General features: G+C 60.8%; 1 protein-coding gene across 1 annotated transcript; it reads left to right on the plus strand.

Annotated features, from left to right (window-relative positions):
- The first annotated feature begins 5,322 nt into the window (after positions 1-5,322).
- On the plus strand, positions 5,323-23,144 carry FMNL1 (formin like 1). Its single transcript, XM_032134119.1, is given in 29 exon segments — positions 5,323-5,407; positions 11,203-11,286; positions 11,528-11,611; positions 11,700-11,773; positions 12,297-12,380; positions 12,594-12,728; positions 13,536-13,661; positions 13,906-14,014; positions 14,238-14,314; positions 14,407-14,500; positions 14,825-14,899; positions 15,438-15,548; positions 15,620-15,769; positions 15,861-15,962; positions 16,070-16,307; positions 16,515-16,611; positions 16,613-16,821; positions 16,936-17,057; positions 17,513-17,715; positions 18,201-18,435; positions 18,518-18,586; positions 18,700-18,780; positions 19,315-19,444; positions 19,532-19,695; positions 19,934-20,035; positions 20,310-20,402; positions 20,584-20,707; positions 20,968-21,055; positions 21,666-23,144. Coding segments are annotated over 29 exon segments (3,549 nt in total). The 5' UTR covers positions 5,323-5,362; the 3' UTR covers positions 21,910-23,144.
- The last annotated feature ends 1,716 nt before the right edge of the window (positions 23,145-24,860 follow it).

Raw genomic sequence — 24,860 nt, forward strand, 5'->3', positions numbered from 1 at the left:
CCTGCGTTGTGGGACAGACTCTCCAGCTGCCAGGGCTTTATCAGTGCCCAGGCCTGAGCTGAATTTTTGTGGCAAAAGCCTGTTCCTGTTAATAATGTCCATGGCTGACGGGTGCATCTGACCACGGGAAGCAGGACAGCACCGGGGGGTGGCAGATTGTCACACACCCTGCCCGGGGCTCGGTGCTCTTATCTCTTGGTGGAAATAGATGAAATTTAAGAAGGAAATTTATTTGGAAACTTGTATATGGACCTGCTGCTGGGGAATGGGGAGCCCTTTTGGAAATCCCCAATGTTCCCTGCAGAAAAGGAGCTCAGGGGGGACCTTGTGGCTCTGCACAAGTCCCTGACAGGAGGAGGCAGCCAGGGGGGTCGGGCTCTGCTGCCAGGGAACAGGGACAGGAGGAGAGGGAACGGCCTCAGGCTGGGCCAGGGGAGGTTTAGGTGGGATATTGGGGAAAATTTCTTCATGGAAAAGTTGTCCAGCCCTGGCACAGCTGCCCAGGGCAGGGGTGGAGTCACCATCCCTGGAGGGGTTTAAGAGCCGTGTGGATGTGGCACTTGGGGACAGGGGTCAGTGGTGGCCTTGGAAGTGCTGGGGAATGGCTGGACTCGATCTCAGAGGGTTTTTCCAACCTGAATGATTCCGTGATTCCTTGCAGGGTCCAACCCTGGCTCTCCAGCAGCTGTGTGAGACATCCTGACAGACCTCACCTGCTTCCTCTTCCTCCCATGTTTGCAGCAGGAGCCGTGAATTCCCTGCTCCAAGTTGGAGGAGAAACTCCTTAGAAACAAATAAACAAACAAAAATACTCCATATTCTGCCCACAGTGCTTCCCATCCCAGAGTAGCAGAGGGAGGCTGAGGAACCCCTTTCCCACACATCACATCCCGGTTTTTACCCTCTATCTATCCCGTGTTTTCCTCGTTACACAGATTCCAAACCCATCCCTCGGGAACGGCGCTGAATGTGCTCAAGCTGCAGATGATAAGCAAACACCAAGTTGCGTATAATCAATCCCTTGATGAGCTATTTACCATGTGACATTACCAAAATATTTCTGCTTGGGAAAGATGTTTATCTTCCTCTGTTTTCCAAACTCCTCGTGGCCCTGAAAATCCAAGTCCCAGGACTCCAGACAGGAATTTTTTTTCTCTAATCCTGTATTTATACTGTAAAAACCTGATTTACCTACAGAAGAAACTTATTTACTGACAGAAGACATGTGTTCCTTCTCCTTCCACTGCTTCTCGTGGCTTAACACATTAAACTCTGCAATTCAGGAAGGAATGGAGAGTGGATTACACCTGGAACTCATCACAGCCACTGAGAAATTCAGCAGTGCTGAGAACAGAATTCTAATCTCAGGATCTCACAGGCAAAGGAATTAAGATCTTGTCCTTCCATCAAGACACTCTTGGGTTGACCTTCACTTCAGCCACACAACCCCAGAGTGTGTCCTCAGATCCTCAGGAATCCTCCATGGGGGCAGAAAGGATGAGTGATGTCCCCTGGGGAATCTTGAGAAGTGGTTCCCACCTTCTCTCAGGTATTTCAGGTGCCCCCAGGTCCAGCTCTTTGAGGAACATGAAGTGGGATCAGCTCTCCAAACACCCTCAAGTTTCTGGAGCTTTATCCTTCAGTGCCGAGGGATCAGATAACCTCTGGCTGCACAGTCTAAATCTGGGAGTGCCTGTTTGGATGAGGGAATATTGCCTGGGTAGCTCGGACATCAAGAAATAGGATTTTTTTTTTTGTGGACCTGCAAATTTAAGGGAAAAAAAAAATCCATTCCTGCTTGAGTGTTTTCCAGAGAATTTAAATTAATTAAGAAAACAAACGGAAGTGTCTGAGATCACCCTTAATGTAAAAAATGTAGCCCTGGGCACACATTGAAGGTGATCATTTGAATGTATCGTTTCTAGAATGGTTTTTTAAGGACTTTTATCACAGGAAGCGAGCAGCCCTGGGATAATTGAAGCCATCAGGTCAACACCCTCGTGTACCAAACACGAGGAGAGCGGTGAAAGGAGAGAAGACACGGGTGGTGACAAGGGTGTGGTGCAAGGGACCGCATCATTGTCCACATGGACAAGGCTGAGGTGAGGGTGGCTCGATGGAGGGAGAAGCTGTGTGTGCCGAAGGAGCACCAGGAGCACCTGAGCTGGGATGCACTCACCTCCCAGCAAAGCTGCCCAGGTGAAGAGGACACCCAGTGGGGTGTCCTCACTTCCCAAAGGTCCCAGCCAGCGTCTGAGGGGTCAGGAGGCTCTTTGAGGTCACATGAGCTCAAGAGCCATCACCCCAAGGTGCAGCACTCAGGAGAGGAGCAGATGAGAGCAATGAAGTCCTGCCAACCACGGGTGGTCTGGGTGGTGTCTCATCTCCAGAGACATCCCAGTGCCTGGGGCTGGGATGAGGGGTGGGCAGGATGCTCCCCCAGCTCGTCCTGCTGGTGTCACTGGTACAAGGACTGCCACGTCCAGGCTGCACCAAACACCTCCAGCAGCCCAAAATCCAGCCTGGGCTCCCCGTCTCCTGCTCGGTTCCGTGCCCGTGGGAATCGGGAGAATCCAAACTCCTCCTGGAGCGCCTCCCCCTGCGAAGGGCGCTGCGAGCCCGTCCCTCCCAGCGCACGGCCCGTGTCCCACCCGGCTCCCCCAGCCCTGCTCGCCCCTCGCAGCCCTCCCCGCGGCCAGGAGATGGTACTGTTGGCCTGGCCCTGCTTCTGCTGGGGCTCAACCGCGCCCAGCTCCTCGCACCTTTTTCCAGCCGAGGTCAGGGAGGTGTTGCCTGGATGCGCTGACAGCTCTCTGGTTTCATCCCAAACCGGCTGCTCAGAGAAGCTGTGGCTGCCCCGTCCCTGCAAGTGTCCAAGGACGGAGCTTGGAGCAACCTGGTCTTGTGAAGGTGTCCCTGCCCATGGCAGGGTTGTGACTGGGGGCTGGTTAAAGCCCATTCCAAGCCAAACCACTCCATGATTCCATGATCCTGGCATGCAGCAAGGTGCTCACGGAGGTCCCAGACCTTGGAGTCCCCACAGTCCCCTGCCCCATAGCAGAGCCTGTCCCCAAAGTGGGGATGGAATCCCCGGTCCTACACATGGTCCAGGGGACAATATTCCCCCCCAGACACTCCTCTGGGACCTCATCAGGATGGCTGACCCTGTGCCCACAGAGGACTGCAACGCCTTCCCTGAAAAACCTGGATCGGGAAATGAAATGTGAAATATTTAATGAGAAGCTGAAATATTTAACGAAAGAGATTTCAACTGCAAAATTGAGCCTTGGAATACCAGAACAACCCCAAATATGGGTGACCCCAATTTTGGCACTGCTGAGCTGTCTATGAATCCTCTCCCAGCTCCCAGATCCCCAGGGACAGTGGGATGGACACAACGTCGCTCCAAGGGAACGCAGGGAATCGGTGCCTGCTGTCCTCACGTGTCCCCTGCCCGGAATTTGGGGTTTGCAAAGGGCGGGGGAGGTTGGCAGAACAGGCCCAGCGCGTTCCCCCGGTCCCTGTGGTGCCGTGGGTGACACCGGGCAGGTCCTGCCGGGCCGGAGGTGCCTCGGGAGCCGGACGGATGCGGCAGCGCCGGCGTCTGGCCTGGGGCTGGGCAGGGGGGTTCAGACCACGGCAGCTCCTGGGGCTGCCAGGATCCCCTCTGGATCCGTCCCCATCCCTCAGCACATCTCTCCTCGAATCCTCGGTTTTAGCAAATTTCACCAAAACTCCGTGAATCTCACCGGGTCTCACCCAGTCCTGGTGAATCTCACTGAATCTCACTAAACAGCACTAAATTTCACCGAATCTCAGCAAATCTCAGCGAATCTCAGCAAATCTCAGTGTCTCTCACGGAACCTCACCGAATCTCAGCAGACCTGACCTGTGCACTGCCCTCTGTCCTGGCAGGGCCCTGATCGATGGTCACAGCAGGATCCCGGCCCGTGCCGGGCTCCGGACAGGAGCCGCGTGTCCGAGGGGTGAATCCGGTGCCACATCCCGATCCCTGTGCCGGGGGTGCTCTGCCGGGGGCTTGGGCGCTGTGGCCCCTCTGGCACAGCCAGGGGACCCTGCGGGTGCCAGCCCAGCTCTGTCCCCTGTCCCTGTGAGCCCCGGCCGTGGCACCCTTGGCCGAGGTGGTTCCGTCCATCCGGATTTATCCCGGCCTGTGGCAGGAGCATCCCAAACCGTTGGGATTTGGCCCCCCCCGTGTGTCCCCACCCACAGGGTCCCCTGCCCAGGGTGTGATGAGTTTGCTCGGGCTCGGCGCTCCCTCCTGGGCTGGCTGAGGTGGGAGAGGGAGCCCAGCACCTCCCGAGTGCTCTCTCTGCTCCCACTGCCTGTAAAAAAAACCAGTCATGGAATAGAATGACATTTAAAAGGAAATAAATGAATTAATTTTAAAAATAATAAGGTAAAAAATTTAAGGAAAATCAGTTAAAACAAAACAATAAATAATAAGAAATCAAAGTGTAAAAAAAAATTAAATAAATGAAGTATAATAAAAATATAAAATTAAATAAAACTAAATTATATAAAATAGTAGAACATTATTGTAAGATAAAAGGAAAGTCAAACAAAAAGCCTAAAAAAAAAACTAATGGAAATTTAAAATAATAGAATAAAATAAAATAGTTAAATAAAATGTAATAAAATAAAACATACATAGAAAATAAAAATTACAGCAGAAGTTAAATAAATAGAGTGAAAGTAAATTTAAAATAAGAATAAAATAAAGTGTAATAAATAAGGCAAGATAAAATAAAGGGAAAACAGGAATAAAAAATAAAATAAAGTAAAATAATAAAATAAAAAACTTAAGAATAATATTTTAAAAGATAAAGTAAAGTAAAGTAAAATAAAATAAAATAAAATGAAGTAAAATAAAATAAAATAAAATAGATTTAAAAATGAAAATATAAAATAAATATAATATAAAAAATAAAGCGAAAAAATAAAAATAAAAATAAAAATAAAAATAAAAATAAAAATAAAAATAAAAATAAAAATTAGTGAGCTGCAGAAAGCCCCGCCGGGGCAGCGCCGCTGGGCTCCCTCCCTGCAGCCGAGCAGGTGCCGGGGCCGCCTCTGGCTGCGGCCGGGGCGGGGGCCGGGGGGGCGGGCTGAGCGTTTATAGCGCGATAACGCCCCGCAGAAGTTGCAAACGCCGGCGAGCGGCGGCGGGGACGGGCGAGGACGAAGCTCGGCTCGGAGCCGGGGCCGCCCCGCAGCGCCCGCCATGGGCAACGCGGCCGGGGGGCTGGAGGGGGGCGCGGCCCCGCGGGAGCCCCGCGATCACCGCCCGCAGCCCGGGGCCTCCCCCGCCGCCGCCGCCCCGCCGCCCCCCCGGCAGCCCATGCCCGGGGCCGCCGAGCTGGAGGAGCGCTTCGGCCGCGTCCTGGTGAGCGGGGACGGGCGGCCTCGGGGCGGGGCCGGACCGGACAGGGGGGTCCGGCGGGGAGGGGGCCGGACACAGCGGGGGGGACGGGGGGGAGCCGCTGCGGGGGGCCCGGACCCGCCGGGGGATCTCTCAGCATCCCTACCGGCATCAGCATCATTGGCAGCGTTACCTCCGTTACCGTCATTATAATGATGGGATTGTTACTATTTCATCCTTCTATTAATTATTTGATTTATTATTTAATTGATAATCTTATTCATAACCGTGACCGCCCCGCTCCCACCTCGTTTCCCCGGGGACGCTCAGCCCTGCCCCGGGATGACCTCCAGCCGCTCCCCCTCCCCTCATCGCTCTCACCTTGGGGGGATCCGGCCCCCAAATTCTTGGGGTGACCCCGAGTCTCGGACCCCGGGCGGGCTCCGCCATGGCGGGATCGGCGGCAGGGCCGGAGCGCGCCGCAGGCAGCCGGTGCTGCGGATGGCGATGCTTCGCTCACCTCCTCCTCCTCCTCCTCCTCCTCCCCCCCCGGAGCCGGGGATGCCCCCCGGCACCGCTCCCGGCCTCCCGCGGGGTGGGCAGCGGGTGATGCCGGAGCCGCGTTCCCGTGGGATGGATGGCAGCTCCTGGAAACACTCGGAACTGCGGGAGAGCGGCTCCCGCTCGCTCCCTCCGTCCTTGAGCGGGGTGGGCCGGCCGTGACCTTCGCGCCAGGAGGGCCGGCTCCCGCCACCGCGCCACCCGCTCCAGCCTCTATCCCTGCCCTCCCCAAAAACGCTCAGAGAAAAAAAAAATGCTGCTTTAATCCCCTGAGCCCCTGGCGGGAGATGGAGCCGCTTTGCCGATCCCGCGCCGGGAGCAGCCGCGGGCGCAGCTTCCAGGATGCCGCCACACCGGGATCTGCTCGGTTGGATCCGCTGGGATCTGCTCTGTGGGGTCCCCCATCCCAGCCCTGAGCACAAATTTCTCGGGAGTTTTTTTATCTCGTGGAGTTTATGGGATTATTTCGGGATCATTGCAGCCGGAGCCACTGCAGCTGCAGGGGGATGATACTGAGGGGCTCTGCCTGGTGGGACCCCCGTGGGACCCCCGAAATCCCAAGGAAGGGTTTGCCGTGGGGCACCCGTGGTGGCAGGTGGCTGGGTGGGGTGGTGGTGCCTGTGATGGCTCCGGGTGTCACAGCAGCGGTGGCAGGAAGAGACCTCGGGGTGCTTCCGCTGCGAGGCCCCAGGAAGAGGTACTTTCTGCTGGGCTGGGTCCAGCAGCTTGGAAATCCTAAGACAAAAACTGGTCAGAAAAGGGGAAAGCACCACTTTAGGCCCTCAGCAGCACCTTCTCTGCCTTCATCCCAAGGGAAAGCCCTTTTCCAGGAGAAGGGAGCACCCAGGGGGTTGGATATGCCCAGACGGGAAGCGGGTGTCTTGTGAAACCGGCTGTCCCAATCCCGCTTCCTCCTTTCGCAGCGTCCCTTCCCCATTCTCAGGGCTGTGGGAGCAGCGGCACCCCGGGGGGATGGGGACAGGGGGTCCCTCTGCCCTCGCCCACCACAAACACGTTCCCTGACTCTGGCTTCAACTTTTCCAGCTCCTGAGCTGGTGAGCTCAGTGATGGAGCAGGTGGTGATGAGCTGGGAATCTCCTGGCGGGACACAATCCAGACCCCACACGTTGCCATGGTTACAGTGATGCCATGAGAGCTCAGCACAAATCAGTTTTGGGCTGGACATCCCAAATTGCAAGAGCTGGTGGTGCAAAGCCTTGGCAGAAAAGCCCAGGGATGAGCCTAGGGGATCCAAATTGCTGCCAGGAGGGGATGGATACGCCCATTCTGTGCCAAGACATGGGAATTTAGTTACCCAAAACTTTGTTCTCCAAAATTGGCTCCTTCCCAGCTGGGGCACTGTGGCAGATGCCGCTTTGGCAGAGTGATGGGAGGGTTGCCCCGTGCCAAGTGGTTTGGGATATGACAAGGTGGATTTTTGGGATGGAGCAGAGGAGGAGCATCTTTGCTGCTGGGGTAGGGATGCTCAGAGACTCCTGCTTGGAGCAGTTGGGATTTTCCCCCTTTGCATGTCAAGAGGCATTAACTGGGAACATAAAAAGTGGAATTGTGAGTTGAGGTGTGGTGGAGTCAAAATCAAACAGCAGCTGACTGGGGCTGGGGCTGCTCCAGCCGGGAGCTTTTCCTGGTGGGGGCTTTGCTGCCTCTTCTCCCAGGACCTGGGGGGAGTGCAAGGCCAACGTCACCATTGCAGATGTTTGCAGATGTTTGCAGATGTGCTGTTGGCCCCAGCAGCAGGATGGGTCACCAGCGAGCCCTGGCCACAGAGTCGGCCTCGGCTCAAGCAGGAAACGAAACTGGTCCTCAGCTTCCTGCTGGATCCATCCCCAGCCCGGTTCCAGCCCAGTGGCCAAGGCTGGCTGGGGAATGTGGGGCTGCAATAGGGTGTCCCCATGGGGGACGTGTGCCCTGGCAGGGAGGGAAGTGGCCTGTGAGCCAAGAGCTGCTGGATCAGGGACTGGAGAGTGTCCTGGTGCAGGAGCCCCCCTGTGCTGCTGGATCCAGCCCCAGGTGAACCAGGAGGACATCCCAGTGCAGGGTGGGCACCCAGCAGGGATGAGGGCACAGTGATGGGATCAGGCTCCTCTCCCCGACTTGAGCTACAGCAGCTTCTGCTTGTTCTTAAAATAGAGCTGGAGCCGCAGGCGGCAGCGGCCGCTCACCCCAGCCCGCTCCTGCTGCTCCCCCGGCCATCCTGGGGACAGGTCTGCTCCTCCACCGGCTGTCCCTGCTGACACTTGGTGGGTTTGGGGCCTGGCTGGATCCAGGGAGTCCCTGATGGGATGGACTGGTCCTGGGAGCATTCCCTGGCCCAGTTTGCTGCATGAGGGAGGTCGGGGAGCCCTGGTCCTGCTCTGTGCCTTGCACTGAGCCCTGGGAAGAGGCAGGAGGACAAGTCCAGTGGCAGTCAGGGGGCACTGGAGGGGACACCATGGGACGGCTGGCACTGCGGGACTGAGCATGTCCCAAACCACCCCAGGGGTGCTCCATGGCCATGAGGGATGGAGCATCCCAGGAGTGGCGCGGTCCATCAGCCACCCGGGCACCTGGAGATGTTGGTCCTCCTGCAGCTGGAGAGAGCCCCTAAGCTGCCATCTGGGGCAGTTCCCTGCCCTGTCCCCTTCCCTGGGGCAGGATTCAATGCCCGCTGGCTGACTGAAATGTTGTCCCATCCCATGTGCTGCCAAGGCTTTCCATCCCCTCTCTGTGGATGCGCATCCCCCGTGCCCCAGAAACGGCTCCCAGGGTTCAGCCCGGTTCACACTCAGCCTGTCGGGGTTTGCAGCACAAACACTTCCCTGGAGGATGCCGGAACATTCTGTGCTCAGCTCAGCTCGGCTCCGCTCGGTGCTGCCCGCTCACGTGTGGAACAAAAAGAGGTGTCTGACATCCAAAATAGCTCCGTCCCTGGCAGCCATGATAGGAAAAGCTTGTTTTGTACCCAAAAACGATGTTGGTGCTGCTTCACCTGCCCTGCCCTTGGTTTGAGTGTAGGGCTGGCCTGGTTCACCCCACAGCTGGTGCTGGGTCCCAGCCAGCCTCATCCTGGTGCTGGGCATGGCTGGGATGGCACCGCAGGCTCTGTGGCACTTTGAGTCACAGCCGGTTGTTGGGGGACATTTGGTGGCACCCACTCAGTGACGTGGTGGGCTATGAGGCTGCTGGGAAGCCTCGGGCAGGGGTGGGATGAGGGTGCTGGGTGCTGGATGAGGGATGTGGCTGCTGGGGACAAGTCCCTGTGGCTCCTCCATCCTTGTCTCCGAAGGAGGAATTGGAGGAGGACTAAGTCCTTCTTCTCTGGGGTGCTTGGCTGCTGCTCTGTACATCACCCACCCAGCCCCACATCACCCACCCTGCCCCACCTCCCACACCGCCGGTCCCCGCTCCGCGGCAGGAAATGAGAACCGGTTCCTTTGTGCTGCCGGCTGAGGCTCCTCAGCGGAGCCGCTTCCTCCCCGGCACCACAAGCCCACTCGGGACGCAGCCACCACCCAGTTTGTACCTGACCTGTGCCACATCCTGCCCGCAAGGGAGGGACCGAGGGGCTCGGGCAGAGCCACCTCCACAGGGACAGCCCAGCGTCCCCTGCCCCACCCTCGTGCTGGGTCCTGTCCCACCGTCAGCGCAGGGTCCTGCTTTGTCCGGGTCCCACGTGATGGCTTCAAGCTGCTCCACGTGGCCGGTGCCACCCTCCCCTCTCCGCTGAGGGCACCCAACAGGGTCCCACGGAGGGTGCCAGGGTGCTGGTGGAGCCCTGGGTGGGGTGTTTGGGTGCGTGGTCCCTCTTGGCACAGCGCTGTCCCTTGGTCTGACCCTCATCCATCCCAAGGATGGCAGCTCAGGGACCAGCAATGGGGACACCCAGGTGCTGCTGTCACCTTGTCCATCCCAGAATCCCCCCAGCAGCTCCAGTGGCTTCACAGTGAGGCCATTTCTGACCCTGCAGCCTGACTGTACCCCCTGCCCAGCTCTCTGTGCCAGCCAGCCCCAGACAAACCCAGCTCCTCCCCACCCACAGCTCCTGGTTTTGGCTTCCTGTGAAAGCAGCTTGACAGGTCCTCCCTGGAGGTGGTGGAGAGGTTCCTGTTCTTGCCCACCACAGCAGCACCTCTCCCCTTGGACCTGCTCTTCTGTGGGCAGCCAAAGCCCTGGGAGATGCCTTCCTCCAAGGATGTGGTTGTTCCAGCACGGCATGCACGCCACGTCCCCATCCTCCTCATCAGGGAACCCCAAGACTGGGATTTAGGGGTGACTTGGGGCTGTGCATTGCTCCACGTGCCATCGTGCCAGCCTGCAGGTGCTCTCCAGGTGAGCTGGAGCACCAGAAATTGGATCTTTTAGCAAAATAAATCACCCGTGAGCCGAGCTGAGCGGCAGCCTGGCCCAGGCCATGGTGGGTGTCCCATGAAGGTCACCCCATGGGGTCCCTGAGCAGAGCAGCTCAGAGGCGGGAGCTGCACCCCGCTCACGGCAGGAGCGGTTTCGGCAGCGCCTGGTGCCGAGAGCGGAAACCGCGTCACGTCCTGGGGCAGCCGTGGGGGCTGGGGTTGTGCAACGGTGGCACAGAGAGACGTGGGGACACGCCAGGCCCTGACATCATCGTCTCTTAATAAACACTGGTTTCCTCAGACGGGCTCATCCTGCATCTGTGGTGGGGGGGACTCGGGGGTGACCCCTCCAGCATGGCCTGGGCTCCTGGGTCCCTCAGCCGTGTCACCAGTCAGTGTCCCCATCCCTCACCCCATGTGGCCCTGCCAGGACTGGGCTGGCTGAGGCCAGGCACAGGGTGCACTCATGACATGGATGGATGTGTCCAGTTCTTCCTCTTGTCCCCCACCAACACCTCCTGCCCTCCCCTTGGGGACCCTCAGGTGGGGACATTGCTGATGAGTCCATGGCATGCTCACATCATCATCATAGTGATGTTCCCAACCTCCCACTGTTGTCCTCATCATCCACCAGTGTCCCCATCCTGAGAATGCTGTTCTCATTTCCCCACCACTGTTCCCACTGTCCCACTACTGTCCCCATCTTCTCACTGGAATCTTCATGTCCCACCAGTGGTGTCCCCATTCTCCCACCAACATCCCCATCCTTCCATGGGTATCCCCATGTCCCACTGGTGTCCCCCTGTCCCACTACTGAGCAAGGACACCCAGTGCTGGGTGAGCAAGGGCTGCTACAGCCCCAGGGGTGTTTTTGGGGTGACCCCCAGTGCTGACACCCTTCACCCACAGAATTCCATGAACCTGCCCCCGGACAAGATGAAGCTGCTCAACCAGTACGACAACGAGAAGAAGTGGGAGCTAATCTGTGACCAGGTGAGGTCCAAGCTCACAGCATCCCCAGTGCTGTCCCTGTCCCCAAGTGCCACTCGTGGCATCAATCTGGCTGTACCGAGCACTGACATCCATCTCATTACTGACACAACACCTTATTAACCTCATTAAGCATTGATGCGGTTGGGGTGGGGACAAGGACACTGTGGCTGCTGTGGGGACAGTGGCATGTCCCCGTGCCACAGCAGGTGGCCCAGTTTCAGCCTCTCTCTGGGGCTCGCAGGAGCGTTTCCAGGTGAAAAACCCTCCGTCCGCCTACATCCAGAAGCTGAAGAGCTACTTGGACACGGGCGGTGTCAGCAGGAAGGTGAGGGGTCCCTGCTGCACCCCGGTCCCCTGGTCCCCATCCCAGGCTGGGCACAGGCACGGTGCCAATGGCTGTCCCTGTCCCACAGTTCAAGAGACGAGTGCAGGAGTCCACGCAGGTGCTCCGGGAGCTGGAGATTTCCCTGAGGACCAACTACATCGGGTAAGGGTGGGGGTGGCACTGCCACCCAGCCGCTGCCACTGTCTCCGGGGTGGGGATGGACGTGCTGCTGGCTCTGGCTGGAGGGTGACAGCAGGATGTGGAGGCTGTGGCCCCATCCTGCCCTCCTGGGGGGGCTGAGGCAGATGGGGGTGCTGTGGGGTCTGAACCCCATATTGGGTCTCGGGACCCTGCCCCCACCCTGGGTGTCCTGACCCCTTGTGGGGTGGTGGGTGCCCATGGTCCCCAGGGCCAGGCTGTCCTGTGGTGGCAGTGGTGGCAGCAGTGGCAGCGGTGGCAGTGGTGACAGGAGAGCCCTTGGGCTGTGCCCCCCATATATCAGGGACACCATGGCACTCACCTGGCCTCAGAGAAATGCCAGCTCATGGTGCCACCTCATGTCCCCAGCGTGTTCCACCCTTGCTGGGGAGCTCTGACCGGGGGGGTGGCTCCACCGAGGGTCTGAGGGCGCAGGGAGAGAGAATGTGAGGGTTGGCAGAGCCCACTAACCCTCTGCACCCTCCAGCTGGGTCCAGGAGTTCCTCAACGAGGAGAACAAGGGGCTGGACGTGCTGCTGGAGTACCTCGCCTTTGCCCAGTGCTCCGTCGCGTACGTCTCCACCGGGTGCTCCATCCCCAAGGCTGGGATCAGCCTCCCCTGGGGCTCAGCGGGGCTGGGGGGTCCCTGGGGGTGCCCTCCCTTGTCATCGGGGCGATGCTCCATGGCTGGGGCTGAGCAGAACATCCCCGACATCCCTGAGGGGCATCTGCCCGTATTGGGGTGCCATATCTCACCCGTCCCCATGTCCCCACGGGCCACCAGGTATGACATGGAGAGCACAGAGAACAGCAGCCCCGGCTCTGACAAGGGCAAGGAGCGGTCGCTGGAGGACCTGAACAAAAGCACCTCCTCGTCCCCCACCCAGGGCTCCTCCAAAATGCGGCCCCTCACTGTAAGGTAACGTGTGGTCCCGTCCCCAACTGTCCCCTGTCCCTGTGCCATGTCCCCGCTCTTGCCTCGCTGCACCCCCGGCCGCGCCGCGCTTGGAGAGGGGCTTGGCAGGGAGACGCAGGCTCGGTCCTAAAAATGGGTGCCCATTGCTGGTTTAAGGGTAGGGCCAAAGCCGCATCCCCCTGTGTGCCCCCAGGGGCTGGGCTGGATCCGTGTCCCCATCCTGGCGCTGAGACCGTCCTGGGGTGCTCTGGTTAAACCCCAGGAACACACAAAAATTGGGGGTGTTGGAGATTTTGGGAGAGCAAATCGCAGCCCCCTGGTTTAAACTCGGGGCGGAGGGACGGGCCTGTGTCCCCCGAAGCCGGTCCTGGTGGCTGGTGGCTCTCGCTTGGTGCCGCTCGCCCGCAGCCCCGTCTAACCCCGCTCTTCTCTTGCACGCTGCCGGGGACGCGCTGACGGTAGGTGACGGGGCACTGGCGGGACGGGGACACCCCACGGGACCCCGCTGCTGGTCACCGGTATTGGGGACAGGGCCTGCGGAGCATCCCCGGTGGGTGGGGGGTCCCAGGGACACCCCACCGCGGTCGCCCCAGGAGCTGTAACGTGGCACCCCGGGGACCGCGGGGGTCCCTCGCCGCCTGCCAGCAGCTCTGGAGGAGCCGGGGTGTCCCTCCCAGGCCCAGAGACAGGTCAGGAGGGACGTGGCACCCGCAGGGGGTCCCATCCCTTGTCCCCGAGGCCGGGTGTCCCCGGGGCGGCGCGGGAGCCCCGTTTCTCCCTCCTGTCCTGCAGGCTCTAACGCGCCTCCAGCTGCTGCCTCTCGAACCAGCACATCCACACCCTCCTCCGCCACGTCCACCCCAGCGTCCCCTGCGGTGCCCCGGGCAGCGATGGGGACAGTGCCCCCAGGTCACCCGGCAGCTCCTGCCCGCCCCGGTGAGCCTCCGAGACCACCCGTGTGCACGAGGGGGCCCCAAATCCCGTCCCACCCCACATCACCCCCCCGCCCGAGGGCTTCTAGATGGACACGGACACGGGGGTTTCTCCCGTGGGGTGCGGCCGCCCGGGTACCTCGGTGTCCCCCCGCCCCCGCTGCCACCCCCATGCGCTGTCCCCTCCCCGCTTTGCGCTGCGCCCGCGGCAGCCCCGGGCCCCGCTGAGCCGCGCTCTCCCCGCCCAGGCTGAACCCCTCGCACAGCAGGAAGACGCTGCGCAACTCGCGGCTCGTCAGCCAGAAGGACGATGTCCATGTGTGCATCATGTGCCTCCGCGCCATCATGAACTACCAGGTGCGAGTGGGCGGCATCCGCGGGGATCCTCCCGGGGCACCCCCGGGATCCCCCGCGCCTGCGGTGGCAGCTTCGGGGTGGGACCGGGTCTGCATCCCCTGGCTCTGAGATGTCCTCATCCAACCTCCTGTCTGGTGGGGACGTGGCATGGGGGTGTCCCAAGGTCCTGGAGTGTCTCCAGGGGGACACGCGATGCCATTAATGCTCCTTTCCCCTCCCCAAGTCTGGCTTCAGCCTGGTGATGAACCACCCAGCCTGTGTCAACGAGATCACCCTGAGCCTCAACAACAAGAGTGCCAGGTAGGAGCTGCCCTGTCCCCTGCTGTCCCTTGTCCCCCCGTCCCCTCACCAGCCCCATGGCCCCAACCCCCTCACACCGCGTGTTCCTGCAGAACCAAGGCTCTGGTGCTGGAGCTGCTGGCCGCCGTCTGCCTGGTCCGAGGTGGCCACGACATCATCCTGGCTGCCTTTGACAACTTCAAGGAGGTGAGTCCCCAGCAGGGACACCCAGTCCCCACATGAACATCTGTGCTCCAGCTGGGTTTGTGCCTCAGTTTCCCTGTGTGTGGCAGAGCCCTGTGCCATCCTCAAAATGCCAATCTCTGGCTCACTTAGGGATGTTCCAGTCACTGAGCTTGATGTCCCCATGCCAGCCTGTGTCCCCAGGGCCATGTCCCAGCTGGGCTGGGTGCCTGGCAGCACCAGTCAGGGTTGGGATGGTGTCACCAACGGGGACCTCCTGTCCTGCCACCCTCCTGGGTGTCCCCTGGCCATGTCCTCCATGGCCTTCAGCCCCCTGCTCCCCTCCAGGTCTGCGGGGAGAAGAACCGCTTCGAGAAGCTGATGGAATATTTCCGAAACGAGGACACCAACATCGACTTCATGGTGAGTGGCTGCTGGCGCTCGTGCTTTGCTGTCCCCAGGGCATCATGTCGCCCAGGCTGCTGCACTGTGCCCAGGCCATTATGCCCCAAGAGCACCTAAGCCACCACACTGTCCCCGTGCCAGCATGCCACAAGGGATGCTGAGCCACCAAACTCTCCCCAGGCCACCATGTCCTCAAGGGCTGCTGAGCCACCCTGCTGTCCTGGGGGTGGCATGTCCCAAGGGCTGCCGTGTCCAAGGGCTGCCAGGCTGTTCTGCTGTCCCCAGGGGCTTCTAAGCCACCACACTGTCCCCAAGGGCTTTGTGTCCCCAAGGGCTTCTAAACCACCGAACTGTCCCCAGGCCATCATGTCCCCAAGGCCAAGGTGCTGTCCCCAGGCCACCATGTCCCCAGGACTGTGCAAACCACCATGCACTCCCCAGGGGCACCGTGTCCCTGCGGGCCACCAACCCCCCATGCAGCCCCCAGGGCAGTGTCCCCAAGGGCCGCCCTGCCCCTGTGCTGTGCCTGTGGCCGTGCTGAGCCGTGTCCCCGCAGGTGGCCTGCATGCAGTTCATCAACATCGTGGTGCACTCGGTGGAGAACATGAACTTCCGCGTGTTCCTGCAGTACGAGTTCACCCACCTGGGGCTGGACCAGTACCTGGAGGTGGGTGACCCCGAGGGGGGGTGCCGGGGCTGCTGCCAGTGCTGATGGTGACCCCGGCTGTCCCTCGGCAGACTCTGCGCCTCACCGAGAGCGACAAGCTGCAGGTGCAGATCCAAGCCTACCTGGACAACGTCTTCGACGTGGGGGCCATGCTGGAGGACTCGGAGACCAAGACGGCGGTGCTGGAGCACATGGAGGAGCTGCAGGAGCACGTCAGCCAGGTGGGCCGTGGGCGCGTGGGCAGAGCCGCTGACGCAAGCCCCGAGGGAGGGATGAGGACGGGGCTGAGCGGCGGCGCCTCGTCCCCCACAGTTGACGGAGAAGCTGCAGGATGCGGAGAACGACTCCATGGCCAAGATAGCGGAGCTGGAGAAGCAGCTGAGCCAGGCGCGGCGGGAGCTGGAGGCGCTGCGGGTGAGCCAGGGGTGCCGCGGTGCTGAGGGAAGGCTGGGGCTGAGGGACCGGGGACTGAGGGGTGCAGTGGAACACCGGTGACCTGCGGGGCGTTGTCACCTCTCCAGGAGCAGCTGAGCCCCCCGCGGCCGCCCAGCCCGCCGTCCCCGCAGCCCCAGGAGTGCTACAGGCTGGCGCTGGAGCGGCGGCTGGCGGAGCTCGAGGAGAAGGGGTTGGTGCAGATCCTGCGTGGGCCCGACGGAGACGTCGCCATCGAGATTGTCCCCGTTGTCATAGAAACCCCCGCAGCCCCCGTGGTTTCTGGAGAGGCCACTGCCACCGCCGACACCACCGCCTCCTGCACAGGTACCGCGGGTGCAAGGGGATGTCCCCGTCCCGGCGGGGACACCTGGCACAAAGCAGGGGTGGCAGCGCGTCTCTGGGCACAGAAACCGAGGCGGGGGTGTGGGGATGTGCCCAGGGGCTCAGGATAATGCGGTGGCAGAGGGAGCGTGGCGGTGGCACCGTGCCCTGCTGTGTCACCGTCTCACCCACCTCTTCTTTCCCTTGCAGATGCTCCGGCTCTGGCTTCAGCCCCCCCGCCCCCACCAGCACCTGCTGTCCCCCCGCCCCCACCCCCTCCACCCCCCCCACCTCTGCCGGGGGCTGAGCCCGTCCGCCCCCCCCCCCTCTGCACCCCCTCTTCCCACAGGCACCGCCCCCCCCCCGGCTCCCCCACTCCCGGGTGCCCCAGTGCCGCCACCCCCCCCACCGCTCCCGGGGGGGCTGGAGGGGCCCGTGCCCCCCCCTCCACCACCCCCACCCCTCGGTGGGGAGCCCCCAGCCGGGCCGGGTGCCCCCCCCACTGCCAACAGTTCAGGTGAGTGTGGCCCAGGGATGGTGGGGATGTTCCCTGGAGGGGTCTGGGGGCACCCTGGAGTGGGTTTGGGACCCCCCCCCTGTGACGTGCCCCCCCCCGCCTGTGACCCTGCAGTGAAGGTGAAGAAGCCGATCCAGACCAAGTTCCGCATGCCCGTCTTCAACTGGGTGGCCCTGAAGCCGAGCCAGATCGACGGCACCGTCTTCACCGAGCTCAACGACGAGAAGGTGCTGCAGGTGAGCACTCGGGGACGAGGGGCCGGGCACAGGGTGCCTGCGTGGGTCAGTGCCCCAGGCCATGCTGACGGTGCCTCGTGCCCACCCTGCACCCGCCTGCGGTGTCACAGGGCTGCAGGAGGAGCCGGAGGTCAGGAAAACTCCTTAGCACCATGGAGAGGGACAGCATGGGATCAGGCGTGCTTCTCCTCTGTCCCTGTCCTTGTCCCTTTGCTCCATCCTCATCCTCACATCTGTCTTTTTCTTCTTCCTCATCTCCATCCTCTGGTCCCCTCACCCCCGCCTTATCCCACCCGTCCCCTCTCCTGCTCCTGTACTTGTCCCCTTGTTCCATCCTCATTCCCCTGCTTCACCTCAATCCTCCTCTCACCCTTATCCCGTTCCTCTGGCCCCATCCTCACCGCGGATGTCCCGTGCCACCTCCCTGCCGTGCCCACAGCCCTGTGTCCCCACAGGAGCTGGACATGAGTGACTTTGAGGAGCAGTTCAAGACCAAGGCGCAGGGCCCCGCCCTGGACATCAGTGCCCTCAAGGCCAAGGCCACGCAGAAGGCCCCCTGCAAGGTGACCCTCATGGAGTCCAACCGGGCCAAGAACTTGGCCATCACCCTGCGCAAGGGCGGCCGCAGTGTCCAGGACATCTGCACGGCCATCGAGACGTGAGTGCTCCCCCCCGGGGTGGAGCAAGGTCGGGATAAGGTCGGGCGCAGCCCAGCTGGACCAAGGGGTTGGGATGGTGGGGGTTTGGTGGGATGCAGGGATCAGTGTGGGGGTGCAGGGACAAGATACAGAGGGATGGAGAGATGGGGGGATCAGATGCAGGGATGGAGAGACGCAGGAATGAGATACGAGACACAGGACTGTGGGGGCCAGACAGAGAGACAGAGGGACGCAGAGACCGGTTGTGGGGATGGAGGGGTGCAGGACCAGATGCAGAGAGAGGGAGGGATGCAGGAACCAGATGTGAGATGGAGGGATGTGGGGACCAAAGACAGAGAGATGGAGGGATCCATATGGAGAGATAGAGAGATGCAGGGTCCGGGTATAGAAAGATGGAGCGATGCAGGAACCAGCTGTGGGGGCGGAAGGATGTTCGGGACCTGCGGCAGGGTCTGACAGTGCCAGGGGTGTCCCCTCCCTGCAGGTACGACCAGCAAGTCCTGAGTCTCGACTTCCTGGAGCTGCTGCTGCGCTTCCTGCCCACCGAGTACGAGCGGACCCTGATCGGGAAGTTCGAGCGCGACCAGCAGCCGCCAGAGGAGCTCTCGGACGAGGACCAGTTCATGATCCGCTTCAGCAAGATCCCGCGCCTGGCCGAGCGCATGAACGTCATGATCTTCCTGGGCAGCTTCGGTGACACAGCCCAGCTGCTCATGCCGGTGTGTGCCGGGCACGGGAGGGGCGGGGGCTGCGCGGGGGCGGCTCCTGCGGCGACACTCAACCCTTCCCTCCCTCCCACAGCAACTCAACGCCATCATCGCCGCCTCCATGTCCCTCAAGTCCTCCAGCAAACTGCGCCACATCCTCGAGGTGAGGGCTTTGGGGCGAAGTGGCCCCGATGGGTGCACACCCAGTGCTGGCAGGGTGTCTGTAGGCACTGCGCCCTCCTGGCCCTGTGTCCCCAAGCCGTGGTGTCCCTGCAGATCGTCCTGGCCTTCGGGAACTACATGAACAGCAGCAAGCGTGGAGCTGCCTACGGCTTCCGGCTGCAGAGCCTCGACGCGGTAGGGTCGGCATGGGGTGCCTGGTGCGGGGGTGATCGGGGGCACTGCCACTGCCAGGGACCAGCCCTGGGGACAGAGGGACACAAGGATCAGCTGTAGGCATGGAAGGACACAGGAGCCTGCTGTGGGGAGGGATACAAGGACCAGCAGTAGGGATGAGGAACATGAGGTTGAGCTGTGGGGATGGAGGGATGAAGAGACTGAGTATAGGGTTGGAGAGGCAGGGGGAGGACATAGAGGGATGGAGATATAGGAATGAGGTTGAACGGATGGAGACCTGATGTGGAGAGGTTAAAGGATTCAAGGACCTTGATGGAGGAAGGATGGGATGAAGGAAGATGGGAACCAGGTGTGGGGACAGAGCGATGCAGACCCAGCCATGGAGATGGAGAAAGATAGGAATCAGCCATGGGAACGGAGGGATGCGGACCTGGCTGGGGGATGGAGGGATGCAGACCCAGCCACCAGAGGCAGCCCCGGGCAGGGTGGGGGCGTGGTGGCTGCGGGTCGGGGCTGACTCTGCCCTTGCCCCAGCTCCTGGAGATGAAGTCGACAGACCGCAAGCAGACGCTGCTGCATTACCTGGTGCGGGTGATCATGGAGAAGTACCCGGAGCTCACCGGCTTCCACACCGAGCTGCACTTCCTCGACAAGGCAGGCACAGGTAGTGCCCACGGGTCCCGGGCTGGGGGTCGAGGCAGCCCCTGGCACTCTGAGCCTGCCCCGACCCTGCACTGCTCCCCTCCCGCAGTCTCCCTGGACGGCGTCCTGCAGGACGTGCGGAGCCTGCAGCAGGGCATGGAGCTGACCCGCAGGGAGTTCATGAGACAGGACGACAGCCCCGTGCTCAAGGACTTCCTCAAGGTCAACTCGGAGGTGATGGAGAAACTGCAGGCTGACAGCAAAACCGCCAAGGTGGGTGCTGGGGTGGGGCAGGGTCGTGGGGGCAGTCCCCTGCATGGGGACACCCTGGGGTGGCCTCTGCTCACACCTCTGCCCCATGGGAGAGGCTCCTGCTTGGGATGTGGCTCTGGTGGGACAGCCAGGAGGGATATGGGGCGGGATGGGGAGGTGGGAGAGGCTGGAAGGAGGCGGCACGCGATGTGCACCGCTGCCCAGCCCCAGCCCGCGGATCGGGTGTCTCTGCCCACAGGAAGCATATGAGTCAGCTGTGGAGTATTTCGGGGAGAACCCCAAGACCAGTCCCCCCACCACCTTCTTCCCCATGTTCATGCGCTTCATCAGAGCCTACAAGGTAGGAGGGGGCATCTCCTCCTCTCTGTTTCTGAGGAGGAGATTTGGGGAGGAGATTTGGGGCATCTGACCCCACTTGGGAGCAATCAGCAGAAGCCACAGGCAAGGCTTGGGCTCGTGGGGCCAGGAGACCCTGGGGCTCAGGAATGCCTTTGGGATGGTCAGAGATGTTGGAACTGGGTTGGGGTGAGCTGGGGGCTGTGAGGGGAGGAAGGAGGGGGGCTGCAGTCCTGGACTCCCCTGGCTCAGCACACCCTTCCTGCACCTCTCCCCAGAAAGCAGAGCAGGACATCGAGCTGTGGAAGAAACAAGAGGCTGCGGCCAAAGAGGCGGAATCCGGCTCCCCTGGCAGCGAGCAACAGCCCGAGGTGAAGACGCCCCCATATCTGTGTCCTGGTGGGGTCCCAGCCCCAGCCCTGAGCGGGCTGAGTGGTGGGGAAGGACTAAACGGGTCCTGGGGAGGGAGAGCTGGGTGGGAGGTGAAGGTGAGGATACCCCATCTCCTCTGGGGTGTGATCACACCACTCAACCACCCTGTTCCCTCCCCAGCTGCCTGTCCAGAAGGCCAGGAGGCAGCAGATGGACATGATTGCTGAGCTGAAGAAGAGGCAGATGGTGAAGGAGCCGCTCATCTACGAAGGCAAAGATGGGGCCATCGAGGATATAATTTCAGGTGAGAGATGATTTCAGGTGAGCAGCCAGGTGTCCCCACATCACAGACCCAAAGCTGAGGGCTGCAGGGGCTGTCACAGGAGCTGGAGGGTCACCAAGCCCCATCATTGGGACCAAACCTACCTGCAGCACCTTCCCATCCCACATGGCAAAGCTGCCGAGTGCTCCCTGCCCTGTCTCATATCTCTTCCTCCTCTTCTGCTTCTTCCTCCTCTCTCCTCCTCCTGCTCCTCCTCGCTGTCTCTGGATCGCTCTGCTCAGCTCTCAAAACTGTCCCTTTCACGGCCCGGACGGGCAAACGCTCGTCCCGGCTCTTCTGCGACATGAGCTTCAACGAGGAGAGCCCTCTGTAGGTAACGTGGGGCCGCGGGGCCGGCGCAGGGGGGCGGGGGCTGCCGGGCTTCCCCCTCCCCGCCGGGGTTTCTCCAGGTGTGTGGCCGGATTTGCCCCACGCTGAACCCCAACCCCGGGGGCACCCGGGATCAGCCCCCGGTGCTGTGCTGGGCTCCGAGAGCCGAGGGTCGCGGTCCCACGGGCTGATTGTTCGTAGCTGCTGCTCCTCCCGTCCTTGCGTGCGGCTCTTGGCTCCTCCTGAGTATCCTCATACCCAGAGGGGCGATCCCGGGCAGAGACAGGACAGGGACGAAGGGTTTTAAACTAAAAGTTTAAAAGGAGAGTTTTAGGTTGAAGGTTCGGAAAAATTCATTCCTGTGAGGGTGAACCTTGGCACAGGGAAGCTGTGGCTGCCCCTGGGTCCCTGGAAGTGTCCAAGGCCAGGTTGGACGGGTCTTGGAGCACCTCGGGATAGTGGAAGGTGTCCCTGCCCGTGGCAGGGGTGGCACTGGATGAGCTTTAGGGTCCCTCCAACCCAAACCATTCCATGTGTCTGTGATGGGTGATCCCAGCCATCCCGGGTGGGCAGTGAAGCTCACGCAGCCCCTGCGCTTCCCCCGGTGCAGATCTGCGGAACAACCCGTACCGGCGGGGGGACAAGGCCCGCGGCAGCGCCAAGAAACGCGCGGCGGGGCAGAGCCTGCAGGCGACGCCGGACATCGCGCTGTGACCGGCGCCGTCCCTGCAGCTCCGGGACCGGGGCAGGACCATCCTCCCGACACAGATGGGACCGCAGGATGTCAGTCCCGCAGCCCGGGGCTCGGCGGGGTGGAGGGACAGTGCCTGCTCCGAGCTTCTCCAGCCGCTTAACGTGCCAGCTCCACCCTGCCCGCCTGGGGTCTGGCACGGGCACCCCCGGCGCTTGCTTGGCGATGTCCCTGAGCTCCTCTCCCCAGGCTGGCGGGGCTGGGGAACCCTCCTGGCTACGGACAGGGAGGGGGAAGCACAGAAAGGGCCCCAACTTGTCCTGGAAGGAAAAGAGGAGCTGTCCCATCCCTACCCCGGCGCTGCTCCCTCGCACGCCAGCCGCGGGGCCAGCCCTGCGCACCGGCGTGTCCCACTCCTCAGCTTGCTGGTGCCTTTGATTGCCGCTGCGGGAGGGGAGGGGGTGCCAGCGGGGACACGGCGGTCCCCGCACATCTCCCCCGCCTCCTCCGGCCCCGCAGAGCCCCTCGAGATCCGCGTTCTCCTGCGCTGCAGAGCCAGCGAAGAGCTGCTGCAAAGCTCCCACCCTGGGCACCTCCCGGCCCCACCGGCTGGCAGCGGTGCTATTTTACATGATTTTGTGTCTTCCTTCAAATTTCTCTGTGCTGCGGCAGCAAGGATGGGAACACCCCCACACAGGGTGCCCCCAAGGCTGTGGCGAGCAGCGCTGGGCTGTTCCTCGCCGCAGGAGAGGCTCCGTAGCTGCGACAGTCAGCAGCAGGGACGAGCCCCTGCGAGGTGGTGGCACCTCCGCCCACCAGCATCCACCTGCACTGTCGGAGCTGGAGCCTCTGGGATAAACCGGGACTGTCAGCCCGGGGTGGGACACGCAGGAGACGCCGGCAGCCTCCAGCCCCGCAGCAACCGCGATCCCAAAGGCTGCGGGGTCCCTGCTGCCACCAGGCAGGAGGGGCCCGAGAGCCGCACGAGATTCTCGGTACCGCACTGGACCCGACTGTCGCTCCCTCCCCTGCGCCGCTGCTGCTGAGTAACCCCCGAGCCCGCAGAGCCGCAATGAAACCTCTCGGTGCATTCGCTTCATAAACGGCCCCCGCTCGTCCCGATGCGAGGACGCGCCTCCCTCCTCCTGTCCCTCCTCCTGTCCCTTCCCGCTGGTCCCAGCTTTAGCCAGAGCAGCCGCTGCTTCCTGCTGTATTTAAGCTGCTTCAGCGCCGGCTCCGTGTCCGGGGACGGATGGGAAATGAATGTGTAACTTATAAATGCCTTTAAGCCAGAAATGTAAACCATTAACTGCTCATTTGTATACATTATTTTTATATACTGAAGGCCTGTTTAATCTAAAGCAGAACTGGTAATAAAATGTCTCAGAGGATAAAGGACTTGTCTGGGAGAAGGGTTTGCATGGGGGGGCGATGCTGTCATGGAGGGAGGGAGAAAAGGAAGGAAAGATGGAATGAGAGAAGGATGGAGGGAGGAAGGAAGAGAGGGAAGGAGGAAAGAAGGGAGGAAGGAAGAGAGGGAAGGAGGAAAGAAGGGAGGAAGGGGGGGGAAGATGAAGGGAGGGATGGAAAGATGGAGGGAGTGGCTGTGGCTGCCCATGGATCCCTGGAAATGTCCAAGGCCAGGTTGGCCAGGGCTTGGAGGAGCCTGGGATAGTGGGAGGTGAGAGGGTGGAAGATGATCTTTGGGTCCCTTCCAACCCAAACCAGTCTGGAATTCTAGCAACCAACCACCCACCATTTTTTGAGGACAACGGATCTGAGGTCTGTTCACAGCACAGACACGTGGGTGCATGACAGCACAAAAAATGTGTTTCAAGATAACTGTCCTCGCTCAGCAGCCCGGCCACAGCCCCCCAGCCCGCTGGGCTCGCTTACAGGAAGGATCCAGCTCCGTGCAGACATACAGCTCCTGCAGCAGCAGCAGCAGAGGGGCTGCAGCACTGGGAGGTGTGAGGGGATCCCCAGAGCCCTGCCTGCCTCACCCTTGCACCTCCCAAGGCAAGACTGAGCAGCTCCCAGTGCAGCAAATCCCCCACAATGGGACAGAGGGAGAACAAGGGACTGCTTGGAAGGAGAGAGATGCCAGGATACTCAGCAAAGCCTGGGCTTAGATCCATCAAAGTTAGTGCTGCCTCTTCAGCCCCAGAAATCACAGAATCCTGGAATATCCTGAGCTGGAAGGGATCCCAAAGAATCACCCAGTCCAACTCCTGCCCTGCCCAGACGCCCCGACAATCCCATCCTGTGAATCCCTGAGAGTGGTGTCCAAATGCTCCGAGAGCTCTGGCAGCCTCGGGGCCAGGACCGTTCCCTGGAGAGCCTGGGCAGTGCCCAGCACCCTCCCTGACTTCTCCTGCATCCCCCAAACCCACGGGTAATTAATATATAGCAGAGTTTAATCAGACCAGGCTCCCCTTCCTGGAAAATGTCTTACTCAGCATCGCCGTCTTGTTCTCTGGGACAGCACATCAAACCACTAGCAACAACAACAAAAATGATCTTTTTTTTTTTTAGCTTTATTTTTTTTCCCTGTGAAAATGCAGGTCAAAAACATTAACTTCAAGAAATCACAGTTTTATAAAGTGTCATTCATTCCATACAAGCTCCTCGTTCCAGCACCTTCCCCCACTGCCCATCCCCAAGAAATCCTCAGCTCCATCTCACCTCACCAACAGGGATTTTTCCAGACTTCCGGAAGGAGCTGCACACAAGAGCCATCTGTGTTTATCACTCCTACTTGTCCTCTCCACCCTGAGCTGGGGTTCTGTCCTAAACACTCGTTATGAAACCTGACAGTTCCAGCCAAATTTGAACTAGGATAATGCAAATCTTCCCCGACTTTCTGCTGTCAGTATTGCCTTCATCTGGAAGCCAGGTTGTTTGTGCCTGTCACAGCAAAGTGACAAGCCAAGGGAAGAGGAAACTGTCCTGGCAGCAGGAGCGAGCCAGGGAGAGCTCAGGCTGGCTGGCAGCACAGCCTGGAGACCGTCCCAGAGGAGAACCCCAGCTCAGGGACTGGGAAGGCACCAGTGGTTTGTGGGGCTGCCAAGGTGTCTGTCCCCAGGCAGGGACTGTGACACCACATCCCAGCCT

The sequence above is a fragment of the Corvus moneduloides genome, chromosome 26 (assembly GCF_009650955.1).
Source record: "Corvus moneduloides isolate bCorMon1 chromosome 26, bCorMon1.pri, whole genome shotgun sequence".
Classification (NCBI taxonomy): domain Eukaryota; kingdom Metazoa; phylum Chordata; class Aves; order Passeriformes; family Corvidae; genus Corvus; species Corvus moneduloides.